Below are 22321 nucleotides of genomic sequence, written 5' to 3'. Positions count from 1 at the left end.
CGTGCAATCGCCTGTGTCTGTACTGTGGTGACATTTCCATTTTCCCCAACAACTTTGAATGTGCTAATAATAGGAGACCAAACTGTCACTTTGACATTCAAAATGTTTCTTTCTTTACTTGGTCTGCTCACCCTGCCTCCGTTTGCATCACTCGCTCGCCCCCTACTCTCACACAATCATGCGAAGACCAATCAAACCTTTGCCTCCGGCTGACCCGTCACATGCAGCCCCGACAGTTATTTATTCTCCATATTAATTTACAACTCTCCGCGTCTACTACTCCCTGCCTTCACACCTCACAGTCCTTCATTTGCTGCTTTTTGATTCCGCTAAAATTGAGAAGGGGGGGGGACATCCTATGAAAAGGATCCTCTTTTCCCATCCCATCCCATCATCCCATCTGATCACAGTAAACGAATGGCCAATAACCAAATAATGAATGTACAATTCATTTATTTCATTTTGTTTATTTTTAGTACTGGCACAGGAGTTATATCACCAGTTGTTAGGTTTTATCGTTTTCTCCAGCCGATGTTGCTCCACTGGAAGTGGAGACCGGTTGTGACACGACACCAGTGGCACCATAAAGGTTGTTTTTCTACTTTTTTATTTTTTTGTACAAATTGAATATGCTTTATTTCAATTTCACTTTTACTCCACTATAATTTTAAACAACGCAAATAGCCTACTGTATATAGTACACAACAGACTACTTTGCTTGTATTTTCTTTTTGGCGTTATCACATGTTGTGTTGTCGTGTCAAACTATGTAGTTAAAAACATGTTTAATTAAACCTCCGGCTGCAAACTGTTATATATGCTGTCTATCGGCTAGAATGTTAATATGTATGAGTTTTCTTTTCATTATTCAAACAAAGCAAAAACTAGAGAGGGTAAAGCTGGTGTCAAATTACAAGGATAGAATGCTGCTCATCAGATCTACGTGCTATTAAAAAACATTTCCTGGAAGCTTGCTAAGAAAAGTGAGACTTTGATGTGAGTTGGAGCGATGAAGATCAGCTGGGGGTCATTAAAGCAGAGTTGAGTTCAACACTATAGAAAAGTGCTGACACTCGACATGTTATCTTTGACAAAAAAGTTTAATGCTTAACAACTTCAGCCGATGGATTTTTAACATGGTACCTTGATTATGCATTATTTTCTAAGTCCTGTCTACCCAAATGTATTTTTCACTGAACAATCAATTACTTCAACGTGCACTGCAATGTTCTCAAAGAAAAGTTGACTTTTTGGCACAATATAAAAGGCTTTGTATCCCAACATAATCCCATGTTTATAAACTTTTAGTAGCAAAATCTTCTTTCACAGTAAATCTAGACTGACTTAACGCTGCACAACAACAATGAATCAGACCACTCTTTCCTATTTTGCTTGCACCCAAAATCACCAGAACTGAAACACCCTCAGGTGATTAAATGGAGAAATAATTGGGCAGCTGATGAGCAATTAAAAAGAAATACCATTTCAAACATGGAGCCGGTATTCTTGCAAGAAGTGGTAAAGTAGACCGGCAAAAGTAGGTGAAAAACAGTTTTAAAGACTGTGTGATGATTTATTTAAGCAGCTTGCGTTTTCACGCTCGAGGCTGTTTTCACACAAGAACAGAAGCCGCGAGATCTGTAGGTACAAGAGGCAACACTCCCTTTGGGAAAGGTACATCCTTTGAGGGTTCTGGGCAGGAGCACCGTAACCAAGGAATTCCGAAGTAACTAAGACAGAGGTAACTTGTGTGAAGTCTCTCCACCCCATGCAAATGAAATGTTCAAAGGTGGCAGAGAAAAAAAAAGCAAAACACAATTGCGATATGAATATGCGTGTTCACATTTGAACAGCCCGGTCCTCCAAATCATTAGACCGCAGAGCTTCTCCTCACAGCCTCTTAAGATACGGGTGTAACCTGCTTTGACAGCACTCGGATGCAAATGTCACCCAGCCTGCCTTTGATAGATTATTCAAAGAGGAGAGGAGAGAGCGAAAGAGAGAGAGAGAAAGAGAGAGAGAGAGAGAGAGAGAGAGAGGGGTGACATTATTGGTAGATTTGTGATAATGTAGCACCAAGTGCTGCTATTGCCTGCGAATGAAGCAGGGGAACAGAGAGGGAGACAAGAGCAGCAGAAGGAAGGGGACAAGTTATGTTCAAAGACCCGGTAGCAATGGGGAAATTGCCTCCTGCCCACAGGATCTATGCAGTTCGTTTGACACAGTGAGAAATGATAGCTGATTATTCAACCATCGCTTTCAGCCCATCTGTTTTACCCCATGTCCTCCAGTGCTTGCAAAAAAAAAAAAAATCTATGGAGAAGAAGGACGGTGACAGAGAGAGAGAGAAAGATAAGGGGGCGAGTTGTCTAAATGTGAGGAAATGTTATAGGCAAAAAGGTGGGAAAAAACATTGGAATGTTCAGAAAAATGAAAGTACTCATTGTATGCAATGAATACCGAAAAAAAAATTCAGAATTCTCTAAAGAGAAGGGATGACGATGAAAACTGTAAAATAATCTTTAATGGATCAACATTTTGACTCCAGATAAACTGCTACACCACATCAATCGTTTTTTCCTCTCTCTGTTTGAACTTACCAGATTTTTGCGGGTCTCTGGGACCGCACTGACGTCCACCGGCTCCCTTTCAATTGCATTGACAAAGCGAGCTTCAGCCACAGCGATGGCACAGATGACATGGACCCATCTGGTGATAGTGCAAGAGATGAAATGTGGTTAAGTACTTCAGCAAAGATTAACAGAGTAAAAAAAAAAAAAAAAACACTTGGACGTTGTCAGGCGAAAACACAAAGTCAAATATGCCATTTCTAACATGGATTGATGAATTCTATCATGAAGACAAACATTCTCATTAGCCCCTGGATGGGTTACTCCAGAATGTGTGAAGAATTTCGAATTTGATATCAAATCAAGCAACCAACACTTACCGGTCGTCTACTGTCGTTTTCAAAGCTCCGCCTCTCAAGTTACAAAGACAACACTCCTAAGGAGCGGAGACAAAATGAGAGATACATTAAGACCAAGAACACAAGTGACACTGAACCTCTCACACCTTTTGGTACCATATCATGTGTTCATGCACTTCTTGAGGGCAACTATGCGGTGCATGTTAAAAGCTCAGCTCTCCAGTGCCGACAGTCCAAACGCTGCGAGCGTCCACTACTGGCAGAAGGCCCAAGTGTTCAGAGATAAACAATAGGCAGTGCTTTTGGCATCAGGTGTGGCTATCACTCACCACTGTCCAGGCTCCTGCTTCACATCTGGAGCACATCCAGGAGCCACCACCGGAATCTGGCTTTACCCCATAACAACCTGCAAGGGAGAAAATACTAATGACTTCACATCTCTCCCTTATTTAGCACTTCACATTCCTTAGTGTGGCATGTGGTACTGATAAATAAGAGTGGTCTGCAGGGCCACATCCAGGTATCAATTTTGCACATTCTTCATTTATAAATTTCCCAAGCTTTAAATCACCATCTCCACTCTGAGGCTTTGCAGGCCTGAGTAACACCTGGAATGAATGGTTTGACTGATCCTGTCGGCTGTTCTTTCCACAACAAAGAGAAGCAGAAGGTTAGCGCACGGAAGTGTTGTTTTCCACAAGAGCTCTTTCCGCTTCATGTCCGCTTATCAATAGCGTTGCTGTTTCCCCCAGCTGAGCCCAGTGGATCCTGGATGACTAATGACCTGGCCATGAAGGTGCACACCAGGTTAAGGGATAATGAGAACCCAGGAGGTGTGCGTGTGTGTGTGCGCGTGTCCGTGTCGTGTGCACGTGCACAGGTCTGTGCCGTCAATCATGTGGATGTACAATGAACCTGACGCAAAAGCATCCATTTGTCGAGCTGTTTCAATGATCCAGAGTTGATGCCCAGGTATTCATTTTGCTCTATTTAATGATGGTTGAAGTTCATATTTAACAGGAAAAACTCAAGTGATTTCAGGTATACGTCAATCACATATTGCCACAATGAGAAGCTTCCTGCCCACTATGCTTTGCTTTGTCAGAGGTCATGTGCAATGAAAATTCCACTTTTTTGTGAAATATAGCTAAAGGGGAGGCTACATGGAGGTGCAGTAGTTACTGCTATCGCCTTACAGCAAGTGTGCACATGGGTTTTGGAAACTCCAGTCTCCTCCCACAGCACACAAACATAGATGTGAGGTGAACTGGTGAACCTAAACTGTAAATGTGAGCGGGTGTGGTTGTGTCTCTCTGTGTGTGTGTCCTGTGACGGACTGGTGACCTGTCCAGGTACACCCTGCCCTCATGAACAGTTAACTGGGATCGGCGCCAGTGCCCAACTACACCGAATCAGGATACATGCCATACAGAAGATGGGTGGACGGATGAAGAAAGCAGGATAAATAGTGCGATATTTAGCCATATTTAATTTGTCAATAATAATCACACTTACTTGCATGCACTTGCATGTTACAGGAGGAACAGCGGATCAGTAGACTGGTGCCGTCCTCCCCGATGTGACAGTTGTTGGGCGGCGGCTCTGTGTTTCCCGCTCCCACGCTGAAACACATTTCTGGGACCAATGGACGAGTCATGCTGCCATGATGAGGAATGGAGGACCGAGGCAGATCATTTCCGTTAATGCCGTCTTTTTGTGGCTGGAGTGAACGAAAGAGAAGGGAAAACATTTAAGATTTTAAAAAAATGAGAATTTAAATACCATGAAATAAAACAAGTTCATATCTCCAGTTTGGACTTGATGACTATCTCTTGATAATAGCCTCGTGATTGTCTGAAAATTACTGCTGAGAGTACGTTCCTGTACAACTGTGTCAAATGTCAATCAACCAATTCCCGTGTGAAGGAGTTCACTGGAGCGGCATGTGATAGGAATGCATATGCAACTTTCTTGGTTGTCTGCACTGAACCAACACAGATGCCGATTTCAGATATTGGCTCAAATCTGCAATTCACATTCGGTGAAATCACCGACTGAAAATTTAAGACGCATGTAGAACATGCCTTGAAGCATTTCAAATTAATAGATGCACATATGTTTCCATTAAACATCACTTGGCCCTTGTTTGACTGACTCCATATATGTATGACCTATTTTCACCCATTGAACTGTTACTATTACAACTTGGGTTGCAACTGTGAAGACTCCCGACGCAGCAACTTGCTTTACCTTGGTGTAGGGACAGAAGAGCGAACAGACCGCACAGTGTGGCTGGAGTGCAGCCACTGCAGCATTGAAGGCCTTTTCAGCCAGGAAGTTGGGCGAGTGATTCTGCCACAGGTGCTCTTGTTTCTTCATGTCACTATCCAGCGACATGGGGGAAGACAGCTCTTTGGATTAGAGAAATTGAATTCATTAGTGTGCAGCTGCAAAAGAAGACACCCACACTGAAGAAAACGACCCGCACTAAAGAGATGCAGGAAGATGTGTTGCCGGTAATGATTTCTACTTTCCTCTGAAATGCGCATGAAGCATTTTTAGTGAAGCTCTGAAATCTCTGTAATAAGGGAGTACTTGCCAAGAATAGCGCGTTCAGTGTCTTGACAGTAACACCTGCACGCTTGATATAATTGGCTGATGAACACAAACGGCCCAGACATCAATAATTTGCTGCACTGAGTTGGAAATCAATTTTGAAGTGAAGCCCCTGAGGCTACTGATCCAGACCTGGACACAAAGCAGGGGGATCTTTCCACATGCTTCATGTTCAACACCTGCTTGTTCCCCACTGTTGGCCTTCCCTCTCTCCTAGTTTTTTTTTTCTTTTTTTTCTTTTGCCCCCCACCCACTGAATGTGAAGGACAGGACCCGAGTCCGGTCCCCTGCTGCAAACTTAAAGTGACTTTGAAGGCAGGTAATTGGAAGTCATGATCCCCGGATCAATAAGTGCCAGTCAGAAAATGAAAAGAAAAACACAGAAGTGGGAAGTAGGAAAAGAGGCCTCGCCGCCTTGATGTCATTACCCCACAGGGAGCTTTAGCCCTGCTTGTTTTTCTTTCACTAGATCGATTATCAAAACAAAAACCGTGTCCTCTTAATTTTAAGTGTCACGATGGAGAGAATAACGACATAGCGCGGATTTTCAGTTTAATAGCGTCTGTCTTAAGATGCTAAAGTTGTGGCGTCAGTTCTTATTTTGCTTTTACAAAACTCCTTACCTTTGTCACTGGCTTTTTCCTGTTTGACGATGGATAGAGGAGAACGTGTTGGAGGCTTGCTGAGTGGGTGGCGACGACTCTTCTTCACCTCTGTGAGCATTTTCATCTTGGAGAAGCATGCCTGATGAAACATTTTGTGTAAAAGTTTCTTTCTGTACAAGTTTGCCTTTAACATTTCAGCATTCATTTCTGAATATAACATTCCTAATATACTAAAAAGTGGACATGAATTTAAACTGTTGTTACACGGTGTACTTGGCTGATGTTTGATTCCTAAATAAGTTCCAAGAAGAAAAATGTATAATTAGCAAACTTAGGTTTTGCCTCCTTTTTTCTGTGCGTAACAATTTATGCAGTAATAATCAACACTGATATAAACTTTTTAATATATTCTTTTCCTAACGTAATTTGCAAATGTTACTGACTTAAAGCCAACTTTAATGTATTTGCTTTTAATTTGCTCATTTTGAAAGGCTAAACTCTATTTTCGGATCTGCCACCTACTTATTTAAGTTGATATCTAAACAGTAGAAATTAGCTCAGTGTTCAGGTGTGGTCTGTCACAATAAAATTACAAGTCGAGTATCTGGACTAGACTCACCTGAGTGGCCCCCACATCCTTCATGATGTCTGTTGGGCTGTTGCTGTTTCCAGAGAACGGAGAGTCTCCGGGTTGGGCTGAGGTCTTTTTGGAATTTTTGATGCTCGACGTGGCAAACTGCTCAAACGCTTCCTCGAATCCAGTGATGGCCGACTGGAGGTTTGAAATCTTCTTCGGCTTTTTCTGCTTCTTTTCCTTTGTGTCATCTGGCAAGATGCATGGTTTGATGTCTTGTTCTTCTGTGGGAGATGAAATAAATAAGGAGAAAAGTCAGTCATTGATTGGTGAAGGAAAAAAAACATGAAAGTGCATGAAGTTTGGCAAGTTTTAACTTCAGAGGGCCTTTATAAAATGTTTTACTAAAGGTATGTTTAGAATTTGTTTCGATTCATGCAGTTCAAATCTACTAAGGCTCATCAACACGTTGCTGTGCACATCCTCCTCACCGTCCATAAATGGAGCCTGCGCTGCTTTGGCAGCAGCTTCAGCTGCCTCGTGTTCCTCACGCTCCAAAGCCTCAAGGGTCATCATTGCCTTTAGGGCGAGGCGGTCCTCCCTCTCCTGTCTTCGCTGAGCCTCACGCTCCTCCACCTGACGCTGGTACTCGGCAGCGTTCAGCTCAATACCCTCCTCAGCCAGCACCTTCACTTCTTCCAACTTTAGACGGCGGACCTGCTTCATCTTCTGCATGGCCCTGTGGCAGCGCGGAGAGGTGGCTGAGTAATTCCTTCATACGATTTTACTTTTCATTGCGCATAATTTATAATTTAACTCGGTAAGCCACAAACACATAATGCACAAAATTAAAAACTGAATGTATTATGTGAAATATACCCGATTAGCCGATATCGTTATCATTTTGTTAAGAAAACAAATGTATCCAGTCCGGACTTCTCACCTCCGAAGGATATTTGCTCGGTGGTTGACACGATGCTGCCTCCAGCCCTCCAGTTCGGGGCTGCTGAGCTCTGTGGCCTTCAAGTGGTCCAAAACCGTGATGTCTTTACCCTGCTTCCACATCTCGTAACGATCTGGCTGCAGGCAGCGCACAAACACGTCCATGGAGATTTTCACCATGTCCTTACGACAGGAACACTGAATAGAAAAATACACAGAACAAGCGAGGAGAGCTCTGAATTAGAGTCATGGATCGGTGCAGGAGGAATTGGAGGCCAATGCTGAAGCTGAGATAAATAGTAAGTAATGGAAAACCAGGGAAATCATTGTAGTGCATTCTAGATTCTCAGAACCTTGTTGTGGCACACTGGTGCCCCTACCTATCCACAAAGTGTCAGATATGGCATCTTTTTGCCTGCGTATCACACATTTTGACTGAGAAGTCAGCACGGTGCTGAAATAATGCCGACAGTGGCAACCTGATGAGGAACCTCACATGTAAAAGTAAGAGAAGGGGAAAGCAGTGTCAGCAGTGAGCCGTTTCTTGGATGAAAATTGTAATTTTGCCAATTATGTAATATTCATAATAAAACCACAGCTTTTTACGTATTTGTTCAGTGTAATTCAGCCTTAAAAACTTAAAAAAAATAACTACATTTTATCATTACAGACCAATCAATCATTCTGTGGCCTTGGGATGCAAGCAGAGCTGTGCACAAGTGAGTGAAAAATGGCATGTACAAAAGTTTGAGAATGAAGGGGGACAAATGAGAGAGATGAAACAAACAAAACTGGGGGAGGTTAGAGATGGAAAAAAATAAAAAAAATTGTGCCTTGCTTGCTGTATTACATTCCGGGCCTTTTATTTTCAGAGCTGCGCTGAGAGTCCTGTGTTCAATTACTGGAAAACACAACAGCTTCCACCTCCACAGAAAAACAATATCTAGCCTACATCTCATCTAGACACCACTTGACAGGTGGAAACATTAAAATATGGCGTCGGGTGGAGGGTGCTGGAGCAGGAAGAAGGTGGGTGGGAGCAGTGGAAGAGGGGGCTGCTGAAACCTTTGGTATCGTTTTATGAAAAGAAAGCAAAACAAAAGGAAACAAAATTAATATTGTTTTTACACTGAATGTTCTTGGTAAATCACATTTGTTCATGTGTAGAATGATAAGTCTTATTTCTAATTGAGATGTTATGTAGAGGGTTGGAATCCTCAAGGGGCCTCAATGAGTTAACACATTATTACCATATAAAAAGTTAATCAGATGAAGCACATTTGAAGATCTGAAGAAACAAAAACTTGCCTGGAGGCAAGCAGCCAATGAGGCCTTAAGTAAACCCGCGCTCCTAATGAAGCTACATTTTTGAAAGCCACAGAAAACCTGCGGTCCGTGGACTTTATAGATCTATAGAATCAGTGAATGCGGCAAGTCTCAATGACAGAACACAGTCTGAGCCTGACTTTTCTGACCAGCAGCAAGAAAACATGGATAATCAAATATTCTTCATGTTTACTGTGATCACAGTACTGATGGGAGCAAAAATACAGAACAAGATAAGATGATCCTACTAATGACGAATAATATCAGAAATGAGACGTTTTATAGATGGGCCATGTCGAGTGCCTCGCATAGTAGTGCATTACCTCATCCAGAATATATCTTTTAAAAATCAACAAACAAGTTCCTCGTCATAATTTCTTGGATCTTTTCCTCACATGTTTCTTCACTGAGATGCAAAGAGTAAGAAAATGCTAACTCCACTTGAATAATAACTAAATTGCTCTTATTCTCTCACCCTCCTACGTGTTTTCATCCTTTCTACATCTCCTCATACACGCCTTCATTTGACAACAGCTGTTTAGAATGCTAAACAGAAAGGGGAGCTTTAAAAGCAAACAGTAAGCAGTGTAGAAATGTTAATTAGTCAGCGTTGCAAGGCAACTGTGAGGCTGACAGTGTTTATAACAAACACTGTTGACAGCAGTGTACTGCTGCATCTGTCAGGTTTATGTTGCACCAAGTTTTCTGTTGTGAATGTCAGCAATATTCAAACTGTAATCAAACACTGCCCACTAATCTCACTGAGTGGCCAGAAGTCTGCAGTTCTCTTTTGGAAAACAAATGAAAAATAAATGCTGTTAAGTTACTGCATGGCTCCTCTCTAATGGCGGAAAATGGCAAGACGGTACAGTGTGCACAGTGGAACTAGAGAAATATTTGCCCTTCAGAAATTTAAAAGGCGCTAAAAATGCAAAGAGTAATTTATCTAGTCTGATTGTACTTTTAATAAAACTGAAAAAACAGTAAAAGAAGAAAACACCATGACCTGTATGACAGAATGTGACTGACACGTGCAAAGTAACTGAGCCAAACCTTCCCTATTTTTAACCACTACAAAACATACAGAAAGAGTTCTTATTATTGGAGTGTTTCTTCACAATTTGACGGAAGTTTCATCAGAGGTGGTTCTCAGTGAATTTTAACTACATAACTGCAAATTTTACTTTTTACTGTAAAAAACGATCAGCGTGGCAAAGACTGCCTTTGAGCTGCTTTGCATCTAGTTCATTATTATCACAGCATAAGTCATTTCTTCCACAGGGGCACTCGTTAAATAGCAACTTTCTAAAGTGTTAATAAAAAAATAAAAACTCCAAAAACAGCCTTGCTCCGTATGAGCGTGACATAGAACTGAAAATGTCTAACATGATTAAATATGGGAATTAATTTCTAGTGCCACATTTGTGAAGTATGATTTTATGGTGTTAAAAAAAATGGTTAAAAAAAATCTTGTTTTTCATTGAATACAGATGTTTTTTTCCTGTGAACACAGCTTGCCGAAGGATCTAGTTCGTGTTTGCTTTGAGAGCAATCAGACTTATCCGTCTGTTAAATCACGTAACAAGCTAACCACACAACTGAAACAACACATTTTGTTAAGTCACATTAAACAGAGCTCTAAAAAAAAAAATGTCAAGTCGCCCAGTCGCCATGTGGCTGGTCGGGCAAGTTTCAAGACAACTTTCCAGCAAAATAAATAAAAAAAAGTAAAAAAAAATAAAAAATGCAACAAGTCATCTGCAATTCACTCTTGAGATGAAAAAGCGATGTGATTTAGTTTGGGACCAAGGGGGATGATTTCTGCTCCTCTCCCAGACAGAAAAATCACCCGGGAAGCCGGAGGGAGCAGCAGCAAAGTGTGACTGAGCACCAAATGAACAGAAAGAGGCTTTCAGTGAGAATACGACAGACCCAGCAGACATAAACTGTTAACATTCAGCAACATAATGGCGTGGCAAATATATCTGTTATAATGTGAAAGACGTTTTTTTTATTCTTCTCCAGTTTTAGTTCTGCAGTGCACTCGGCGCGCTGCTGTTTACTAAAACACGAGACTGAACTCGCATGAACGGTTTCATCTTGTCGCACAACACTTTTATACCAGACTGTTATGGCCAGTTATATGCTTTTAAATGATAAAGTTTTTCTAATCACTTGATGACTCTGGATGGTTTGATGTTAACACTAGATTATATATTCTGTTCCATTACATAGAGAAAACAGGTTTGTTTGAGGTACTATGGAAAAAGGGGCTAAACCGGAGAATTAATGCAAATGAAGATTAAATACTTAATGCATGAGCAGGAAGCTTTAAAGAAAGGTTAACTCGGGGTGGAGCATCTTGCTGAAAGAGTGCTGACAACAGGTCTCCTCTGGTCGCAGGTGTGAGCTCGCTTAGTAAGTCAGGCAGAATCGGTCAGCAACCCAGAAGCTTGTATCTAAAAAGACTAAGACGTTAAGCACAACCAATCTCGCTCCCTCCTCCTCTCGACTCTCTGTCATTTGCTGGCAGCCCCAAAATGGTGACAAATTCGATTCTTAGCCTCATCGTTCACTGCCCTGTTCGGTGCTGACAGAACAGAGCTGTATTGGGGGGGTGTGGGTGGGGGGGTGGGGGGTGCAGAGAGAGGGACTACAGACAGCCAAAGGAGTTAACGGATGAGTGCTTGAGCCAAAGACAAAACGAAGTCCAAAAGAAGATGACAGTCTTCATTATTGAAAAGCACGCCATTTTGTATGCAAGGGATAATAAAAAAAATTTAAAACTATGTATGCGCATGACACTTCACATAAATGCAACTGCAGTCGCTGACACGTCAATCATCTGGACTAAAAGCAAAGATATGATCACTGCAAAAAGGATTCCAAGAAAATCCGATAGGTATTTTATCTTTGATCAGAATCATCAATAATGAAGGAGGGACTTGTACAGGACTGGAAATAAAAAAACTCTCGAACAGCTATACAACTACACCACACAAAGTAGAGTGGGGGTGGGGGGGGGGGGGGGGGGGGGGTGGGGGGGGGGGGTAAATGCCAACAATAAAAACACAGAAGACGAAAGCTGAGCCGGCACAAAAGAGTGTTGATCAGTGGTTTGTGCTGCTGCACTTCACATTCCTCTGGCCCTGTGGGCTGAAGTGGCCCTGCGTTACACCGACGATCTGTCCACTCACATTAGTGGTGCAGAATGGATCACTTTTCTTTATCGATTTGACACAACTGCAGCAGAGATGACCCCTGAGCAGTGGTGATTTTAAGGAAGGGGGGGTTCCTTAAATTACAAGGGCCACATGGGTAACGTAGGAAGGCTGAAAATGAGAAAAACCGAGAAGGGAGGGAGATGCACTTCTGAAAACTGGCACCTCATAAATCTGACTAGCAGCCAAGTAGAGAGAAAACAGAAATAAGTGATGCACCCACACATAAATGAAAGAGCAAGAAGGACTGAGCAGGGAAAATCAAGCGGACTGTACAGAAAGAAGACAGAGGAGGGGTTCCTTCCAGAGGACATTGTAGTTGGGCTCCTTCCACAACCAACCCATGCCCTGTCAATTTCATGCTCAACAGCCCACAGGCAAAGGAGGCAGTTTGCGTCAGTGCGAGGATGCGAGGGTACAGTTAGTGTCGGTAACAGATGGTGTGCAGCAGAGAACCAGACGCTGCTTTTATATTTCGATATGATCTATTACTTCATGCCTTCAGAGAAGCAAACAGCCAGAGCAGGAAGCCTGCCTAGTTGCTCCTGAATCACACTTCAGATCAAATCTCTTCATCTGAAGTGTCGACCTTTGCCTGCAGAGTGTCTGAGCGATGATAAAAATATCACCTTTTTTTTTCTTTCTTGGTACTTTGTTGCAAGAAGCTTCGCGCCAGCATCACAGTGTTAAATAAATATTCATCAGGACTTTGCAATTCACATACCAATACCATATTTAAACTATTATCCAGCTAGTCGGTGTTCAGGTTGCATCAAGTAGGTCAGATATTTCTTTTTACACTTCACTCTGATCTCCAGTTGTACTTTTGGGATTATTCTTTCGGAGTTTGTCTCCTTGTTTCTCAGACCTTGCCACAGGGTTGAACACAATCTGCACTAGCTTGTCTCACCTGAGTAGCCATCTTGCCATAGTCCACCCATCGCAAGGTGGCAAAATTTGTGGACTCTGCACAGTTGAAGCCGTGGTTGAAGCCAGCGTGGTAGCCGTAGGGATATGTGATCATAAACTCCCCTTCATTCTGCGTTATCTGTTGAAAGAAAGAAGAAAAAAAAAAGAGTTGCAATTAGGATCATGCATCATCTGAGTATCGCTGAAAATTAAATAATTTGATTTTATGTTTAAGGGCCGACTCATATTTGCTGTCTCATAAAAGGGCTGCAATGTGTTTTCCCAGCTGTTTTGCGCGTGGGTGAGCAATATTAGGATATAATTAATAGTTTTATGCAATATAAAATGACGTACATTCACACATTGTCATGTGTCGACAACATATATCAAGGATTATTTTGTACTTTGAACTGCAGAGGTGCAGCATGATGAAGCGTAAAAGAAGTAATGAAACTTCACTGTTGCTTCATTCTTTTCAACTGGAAACAAATGTGTTAATTGTTGTTTAAATCTTCCGTGAGGACCAAAGCATTGTTGAAGCGTATTTTAGTGGCTTATAAATATATTTATAAGTAAGTCTCATAAGTATTTACTGTATGAACAGATAATACTAAAATGTGCTGTTCGGAATAGCAATGATTGTAAAACTAATATACTTAAGTATAGATTTCATGATTTGCGATTTCAGTTGCATGTCCCCATGCACGTTTTTTTTTTTTTTTTTCCAATTTTATTTTACATTCCCTTAAAAAGGAGGTGACTGTATGCGAACATAAATATATGTATAGGATAACATTGATCCCCACATTGTATTGTCTATTTTTCTGTCCTCTCTATTCTCAGCATGTCTGGTCTCAATTTAACACATAATTAACTAAATGAAAGATAAATGTATTGCTCAACACTCTAGTGAAAACAGAAACCAATTTCCTTTAGTTTTACCTTCTTATTTTTTTTAAAGTGTATTCATACCAAGGAGGCACACAAATGTCCTTGTGGGTTTTCTTTTTAACATCACAGGAAATTTCACAACAGCTCAAATAGAAACCGGATCACAGTTTGTAAGTTACTACAAACCTGTGGTACAGCCCTCCTCTCGCCTGTCTCCTGGCTCAACTATTGATGCTTCTCTGCCTTTGTCTCACCGACGTCTCTGTTCATGCACGTCTTTTCCCTGTCTGGCTGACCATAATATCATCTTCTTCAGTAGTATATTCAGTAGAAATTAGGCCTAAAATAAAGACCACAGCCTAGTAGTTGCTTGTAAGAATGGTCGGTGGAATCGATTGTAAAACGTACTTATAATTTTCTGAACGACGGATCCATCTTCAGAAGACTGTGTTGATCGTTTACTCGCTAACAGATCTCATTTCACTGATTCAGAGCTGCGGTACACACATTACCATGAGTCACATATCAGCTTGTTGGCAGGATTACACTGATATAAAATGACATACTGTAGGTTTAAACAGACAAATTTAGTTCATTTAAAAAACTGGAAAATGCCACTGAGAAAAATATATGATCAGCATGTTTTCACACTGGAACAAGAGCATCAGGATTTTTAGGGGGTTTTTTTTATTGTAAAAGGGGAGGAGCTGTTGTGGGTGAACAGCCAGGTAATTCACCAAGTCTCTATTCATATGCTGCTTGTATTGGTGTGGAGTGCAATTAAACACTTCTACGTGCTGTTCCTTTAAAGACAAACAAGGAGCTCAACTCCTTAGAAACAAGTTTCCGTTAAAACTTTTCTGACTGGCAAGCAGAGTTAATTCAATCTAACATGACTGCTGCTCTGAGGGCTGAGTATCTTCCCATGAGCTCAGTGTTATTCTGAGAATGTTTAAAAATGTGAGGACGACTTAAGCACATTCTCCTTTTTTTTTTTTTATGTGTTGCCCCAAAACTTAAGCCCTGTACATCTGACTGTGGATCTCGACTTCTTTGTGATGCCTGGATCCCGGCAATCAAGAGACACATCAAGCCAGTCGAGGTGACAGGCGTGAGGGGGGGGGGAAACGGGGGCTGAGGCTGAGAGTGGAAGATAAACTTCCGCTACCAAAGGCAGTGGTGCAGATATCAAACGTCCCTTTTTGCTCTGGCAAGAACACAAGACGGTTTTATTTTTACACATGAATCAGGAAACATACTGTAGGTGTGTAACAAGTAGTATGTTCTCTGTGATAATGACGTCCTGAGGGGAGAGTGACGAGGTAAGTGGGGTTTGGGGGGTGGGGTGATGCTGACTGTGGAGAACTTTGGATTTTTGCTCTGTGCTAGTTTTTCCTTTTCCTCCGTCGAACTTATACAGGCACTTTGAGGACTTGAACGGAAGGAAAACAGAAAAAAATGCCAATTAATTTTCAATGACAGATATGAGAGATTGTCTGCAATACTGACTCTTTAAAATCACATCGCAGATCAGAGGACGCAAATGTGAAACATCCCTCGCTCTTTCAAGTTTAATTCGGGTTTCTCTTACTGAAACGCCAGTGTCTTCATGAGGATCATCATCATCACGTGTCAATGCATATTTCAGTTCATTGTGAATCTTATTTTTAAGGGTGCAATTTATATTTCATTAAACTACCTTGTAATCAGTCAACTTAAACATAATGACCGTGATCTGGTGATTTATGGCTCCAGTGAGGAACTTGTGTATCCAACAGTATAAATAAAGAATTAGCGAGTGAAAACATCTTCAACTTTCAAGTGCTTTTGCTGACTCTGCCCATTTTGCTTCCTTGCACCCGGATCCAATTCCCCTTGTTACCTTTTCGTTGAATTATTCATAGCCCATGTGAAGTTTCCGTTGCCACTCACCCTGTCAAAAGGAATTCCATATTTCTTCAGGATGGATGGAGATATTAGTGTCATCTTGTGGCGAAGGAAAGCGTCGCACCCTTGTGAGCTGCCAGGGAAGAAACCTGCAGGGGGTGACAGAGTGCACATAGCATGTAAGCTATTCTACTGACAGCTAGAATGGGAAATCAGAAAGAGAAATGGAGATCTGAAACGGTACCACTCGTGTTCAAATCAGCAGCAAATTCAACATGATGTCAAAGTATGTGTGTTACATTGAACCTAAACTTTAGAAACCACACACAGCACAAAACAAGTAGTAACTTCATTAACAGCAATGTGAGGTATACAATTATTAAGTATTTTGGGGTGTGTAAGTGTATACTTGTCATGGTTGTATCACACACACTGTTCAGTAAATTCACAAGATACCACTAATGCAGCACTTGTTCCTGAGGGCCACTTAGAATAATTTCCCTTCTCCTCACTGCACGATGCCTTCATACGCCTCAACAATCCGTGGGTTATGTATGTCACATGTGCAGCTTTTGTACATTGCAAAATTATAATTTACTGAAACTAACGTCCACCAATGACAATTTCAACCAGCACAAGCAACAGCGAAATCTTTGCTAAGAACCTGCAATACTTGTGAGAAGAATGCAAGTGTACAGTAAGAATGTAAACAAATAAATAATCACTAACAATATTTATTTTATTTTTTTTTTTTAAAGGGTTGTAGATCATTGTTTTAAAAGAAAACGTGTCATGTGTTTACTGAAACTGAATTACTCCAAAACAATCTCATGAGGACCGCCCGGGGCCTTGATTTCCTCCGGGTACTCTGGTTTCCTTCCACCAGACCAAAAACATGCACGCGAGGTTCATTGGTGATGCCAAATTGCCCCTAAGTGTGAATATGAGTGTCTGTGGTTTCCCCTGTGATAAACCGTCTCCCTGTCCAGGGTGAATCCTGCCCTAGCCCATAGTACCCTGGGATCGGTTCCAGCGTCCCACAACCCTGAACAGGGCCAAGCAGTGGAGAAGATGGGTGGCTGGAAAATCATGAGCTCTAAAACCACAGTGCTTTAACTGGAGGGGTCTCTTGTCCCCAAGGTCAGAACTAAAAATTCTGCAGTCATAATACATTTTATAAAAATCCCTAAACCGTGTGCTGTTCCAAAGTGAGATGGATACTGTCATTTTTATGAAAAACCAAAGCACACTTGCCTAACTGCAGTAACTTTGCCAATGTTACTTCGTGTTACAAAACAAACCCACCTCCTTCAAAACACAGACTGCTTTAAGGTCATAATATACCTCTGACATTTTGTGCTTTCAAAGCCCCAACTCTCTCTCTGAAACAAAGGCTCGCTTTTGCTCTTGGAGACAGAGAGACTCGGGCGGCCTCACACATAATCAAAAGAAAGAATTTCTCCTCCATCCGTCGCTCCCTCGCTCTTTACTGTCCGTACCCACCGGTGCCTCAAAGGGGGGTCCATCCAAGCCTCTACCCAGTTAAACTTTAATGTGACTGACAGTATAATCGGCACCCATTTCATCCTTCATTTTCACTGTATTGTTTCAGTCTCTGTTCCACCCTACAAAGCAAAAGAGGGAGAGAGGGACTCCACTCTCATTGCCTGCCTGCTTGTTGGAGCTGATAAAGGTGAATAATGTGTCGGCGGAGTCTGGGTATTAATCCCCATTAAAATGCAGCTGGCTCTCAGAGCTCTCCACGGGGTAATATTAACTTAAAGGCTTCATTCTGTCCTTTCGAGTTTGGAAATTGAGTTCCATTCTCCAGCCCTGCATCCTCCCCACGCTGCCCACACCTACCCGAAAAGTCAGAGGCTACAAATGAAATAATTCAGAGATGAGGAGTGATAACGGCACCGGCTCTCACTGTTTGAAACATTTGGTGAGAAGTTTTCAAGCAACAAGGCTATTGTCCCGGTCTCATTTGGCATTCCTGCTACACTCATAACTGTCTTTTTAGGACCTCATAAACAGTTGGCTGCCTGTGCTGACAATGGCTTTGATAGGTCAGCGGGTGCCTGTTAAATAACGCTGGCTGCGTTTTCCTCCTACTGCCAGCTGCTAAGATAAGAAACTAAGGCTGCATTCTGACAAACTCAAAGCAGAACACTGACATAAAGATTCTACATGCAATAGAAATATGTTGATTCTGAATTAATCACTGTACAAAACTCATTTGGTTTTAATTCCAACAATAAAGAAAAAATGCTGATGATTAGTATATCGTAGCCCCCGAATTGTTTTAAAAATGTCTATTTTAGATGTCAGAGTCTCCTTCAAGCACACCTGGCTTATTGTGTGGAAGTGTGTCATTTGAGTGGGACTGATTTTGGAGGACACGAGGGCCAAACACATCCTGTGTCTGATAAAGAGGAGGTGACTGCTCGCCTGATGTTTTTGACTTTTTTCAGAAAACTGACAGGCTGTAGCAGATGACAATTCGGGGGTCACTGACACATAAGGGTTTGTTGGTCTCTCAACACAGACACAAAAAAAAAAAAGCGTTCATATTTTTAGTATTGATATTAAAGAAGGATGCCCTTGACTTCCTTAACTCGGTTATAAGAGCCAAGTCTCTCTTTGTAAATGGCATATTGAACTGCAGATTTGTCTTCCTCCACCTGCGTTCACAGCTCTCCTGGTGCACAGGGACGACTTATCTGAGTAACAGTGGTACATATCATACACATATCGAACGGGGGAGGCGCTCAGCGTTTTGTTGGAGACAGAGATGTTTTCATTTGTGTAGGGGAAGAGGGCACTACACATCGTGGTGGATGTGGAGGAGGAGCAATGGGTGAGAAAATGGGTGTTGGGTGGAAATCGGTTTTGTCACAACACTTCCTTCATCTGCTCAGCGAACTCCAAGTGAAGGGAGGGGCAGGGGGAGGCAGAAGTGGATGGTGCTTCGGGGTTTCAATGAGCTGGATGCTCAAAAGGTGTTAATGGTGGTGCAGGGTGTGGTAAGGGATGAAGCCTCTTCCTCTTGTGTCTTTTGCATCCCATTATCAGGGCTGGCCTGGAGAGGCAGGTGGGGTGGTTCAACTTGATGGTCCCTGGCTCATTTTCTTTTGTTTTCCTCCAGTAGCAATGCCTTTTTGTTGTCCTTAACAGCAGGAACAGATGTAGAAGAGTAAGTTTGAGCTAAAGCATTTTAAAACAGACTTGTTCAAGCAAAGTCCATCTGCTTTAAATAAAATGTCTGTAGTCTCAGAAAAAAAATCTAAACTGTCCATAAAGTGCAGATTGTTGTCTACGAACATCATGAGATCCAAAGTGCAGCAACACATTTTTCACATTTGGATGCTTATGCAGAATGTGTCTTTACTCCAAAATCCTATCTTTAACAGGCATTGCCATGAATCAGAGTTTGAAGGCCAGTATGAGTGTTTATGAGCTCTTACCCTGCTAGTTGAAGAAATGTGATTTGTGCATAAGAAAGATATAGTGTCCTGTAGCAGTGGAGCAAATCTGTTTTTCTAGTTGTAGCCTAGATTGCAAAGGATGTTTGTTTCTGATCCTCGTTTTCATCCGTTCCCTTTTTTGGATTTGGTTTTGTGCCAGCATTGACAAGGTTTTCCAGTTGGTCTCATGACCACACATGGTGCTGGGTTCTACCAGTGGGTCTTCTTCCAGATGACCATGAACAGGAGTTATTTTTTGGCTTTTCACCAATATCGTTCAAAGCTGGACTATTAGTTGGTTTTAAGTCCTGTATAAAGCTTCCTTGACTCTTAGTGGTGTTTTCCTCCAGATGGGTTCATTTCCACAAAGTCAGTTTACTTCAACATTAACTTAAGTCTGTGATTTTTTTTTTTATTTTGTTTCCAGAAGTGCAATCTTCTATAGAAGTCTGTGGCATGAAGAAGTGGGGCATCTTGGTGCTGATCAGAGTTCTTCCCCCGCTGGTGTCACAGAAAAGTGGTGAAATATAACTGTTGTCTTCTGAATTGATTGTTCATTAAACTTCAGACGATCTGTGAATATCTTGAATCCACTTCCTGTCGCTTCAATAGTTGAAGAGCAGGCATATAATTTAAAAATAATGTAAGCTAAATGAATGTACGCTAAGCAAACCAGAGAGCCAGCAGCAAAAGCTTCTGCACTGTAAGAAGATCCTGGACAGAAGGGCCGATTCATCAGGTGTTGTCTTTGGGTGCAGGTGTACCACCACTGTGGGTTAAATTATGAGAGCATGACAAAGCCCATACACCCCAATGGACATTGATTTTTTTTAATGTAAGGCTTATTACACCAGGAAATATCAACACTTCAATCAGCGAAAAGGCGCTATATAAGTAAGTCCATTTATTTATAATTGTTTTCATAGGTAATGAAATGCTCTGCCCCTTGGGTTAATTCAGGTGGGCCAGAACCACGTCAGGGTGTGTGGTTTGTTAATTCTATAACTATACTCTAACTACATATATAGCATGGATGAGTAAATGCAGTTTCTGTTAATATGCATGTCTTGAATGATGAGTTTAAAGTAAATCCTGTATTGCAAAGACTTACCTGTTACTCATTATATTCTAAGTGCTAAATATTCTTTGCACACTGGTACAGAAAAAGGAGAGCAAGTTCGCTGACTGGTTCAGAGCCCTTCACAAGGACAGTGTGTCTATTTAATCTAGTTTGGATTAGGCAACTCGCCCTCATCATCCTAACATCTACCTCTGCAACATGCGGGACTCAAGTTAATCCACATTGATCAAAAGTGAGAGTAATGGAAGAAGAAGAACAAGGAGAAGGATAAAAGGATGCGTCTTGTGTGAACGACAGACGGGAGAAGCGCTTTGCTTCACTTGGTCTCATTTATGCAGCTCAGACATTATTTCTAGGATTAAAACAAAAACCCAGTCACAGGTGATTTTTTTTTCTTTCTTTCTGTGGCAGTCAACAACCATTGGCGATGTTCATGAGAACACAAAAGCCCCAGATTTGATTGGGTTTTGTTGAATCCCATTTTTTGTGTTTTTTAAAGTTAACATCACGTACTACTTTCAAACTCAGCATATATATATATAAAAAATGTTTTATGTGGTTTTGCTCAGGGGAGTACTCCACAATAAGCTGAAGGTGTTGTATGTTTACTTGAAGTCACAAATGAGAAGCAAAATTTAGCATTTTTATCACACATAGAAAAAGATGAGGAACTCAGACTCTTGGGCTCAGGGACCACAAATGTACACTGTCAGCAGTGGGATTCGAACCTGTGACCTGAAATTTCAAGTCTGCATCTCTAACCTCTAGGTCCACCCAATGCCCACTCAATACACCACAGCAAGCATATAAATTCAGCTCTTGCTCCAAAGTACAATATTCATGGGAACACAGTCCAGATTGTTTGGATTTTATTGCCTGGGTTTGGTAAGTTTGCTTCCAAATCTTTCTGCAGAACACGCAGTCGTGCTGCTGGCTTTACTTCACACAGCCTCTCCTCCAGATTTGGCGTGTACAAACCCTCCTGATCTTTTTAGCACAAGTGACTGCACACAAAGTGTTTCAAGCTGCTCCTCCTTCCCAAACTACATTTAGACCAGCCAGGTGAGAAAAAGAAATCAATGTCTTTATATGTGTGGAGAAAAAGTGGGATATCAGCAATTCTCACTCAGAATACACATGAAAGATTGTTTTCAGAGGCCGTGTATGCTATTTACCGCGTGGTCCATTGTGCTCGTCAGGCTAAAAGCTGCAGATGGGTTGTTTACTGCGAGTGGTATATTGTTCTAAACAGTACTGTGCTCAAGAGGAATGAAATGGTGAACTGCTGAGACGTACTGAATCAATGACGTTGATATTCAACAGCTGATCAGAACAAATTATGTTAGTCAACACAAAAGAAGAGCATATGGATTTTAATTCAGAACTGGCTCTCACCTTGTGCCAGCCGCTCCAGCCTCTTGCCATGTTCCGGTGGGATGGCATACCTGCAGGTAGAGGAGAACCAATGTGATCAGTTTAGCCAACCGTTAAACGCACAGTATGAAATCATGCAGAGAGCTCCCAATCGAAACAAGAAAGGATCAAGACTTGTGATGCTGTGAATTAGTGTAGGATCATCAGAGTCGACTTTTACACTACGACAACTGTGAAAAATCAACCTGGCTGCCACAAATCATGATAGGTTAAAAAAAAAAATAAAAAAATTCATTGCCAGATGAAGTTTCTGTTGATAAGATCGTCTTTTTGACAAACTCGCAATAAATGTGTAGCACACCAAGCAGAGAAGGAAGGACAGACCCACTGCTTTCACAGTAAAATTGACTTGTACATAAGTCCAAACAATGAGAAAACCGGGTGACAAGATGGCAAAGACAAGAAAAAAGCTCTTCAGGGTGCAAATGTTAGATATTAA

At 41.6% G+C, this 22321-nt stretch overlaps 1 protein-coding gene across 1 annotated transcript in view; it reads right to left on the bottom strand.

The window, feature by feature from the left end:
* kdm4b (lysine (K)-specific demethylase 4B) overlaps positions 1–22321 on the bottom strand; it is a 50877-nt gene that overhangs the window by 5830 nt on the left and 22726 nt on the right. Inside the window, exons 6-17 of the mRNA XM_080473358.1 lie at positions 21844–21893; positions 15946–16049; positions 13124–13261; positions 7668–7864; positions 7216–7463; positions 6770–7008; positions 6169–6289; positions 5180–5340; positions 4445–4649; positions 3259–3335; positions 2951–3006; positions 2601–2709 (exon numbers count right to left, since the gene is read on the bottom strand). Of these exons, the coding sequence (XP_080329484.1) occupies positions 2601–2709; positions 2951–3006; positions 3259–3335; positions 4445–4649; positions 5180–5340; positions 6169–6289; positions 6770–7008; positions 7216–7463; positions 7668–7864; positions 13124–13261; positions 15946–16049; positions 21844–21893 (1705 nt within the window). The remainder of the gene's footprint in view (positions 1–2600; positions 2710–2950; positions 3007–3258; positions 3336–4444; positions 4650–5179; positions 5341–6168; positions 6290–6769; positions 7009–7215; positions 7464–7667; positions 7865–13123; positions 13262–15945; positions 16050–21843; positions 21894–22321) is intronic.

Source organism: Lipophrys pholis (genome assembly GCF_963383615.2).
Source record: "Lipophrys pholis genome assembly, chromosome: 10".
NCBI classification, from domain to species: Eukaryota; Metazoa; Chordata; class Actinopteri; order Blenniiformes; family Blenniidae; genus Lipophrys; species Lipophrys pholis.
The sequence above is the reverse complement of the archived record's forward strand: the minus strand, read 5'-3'. Positions and strand labels throughout refer to the sequence as shown.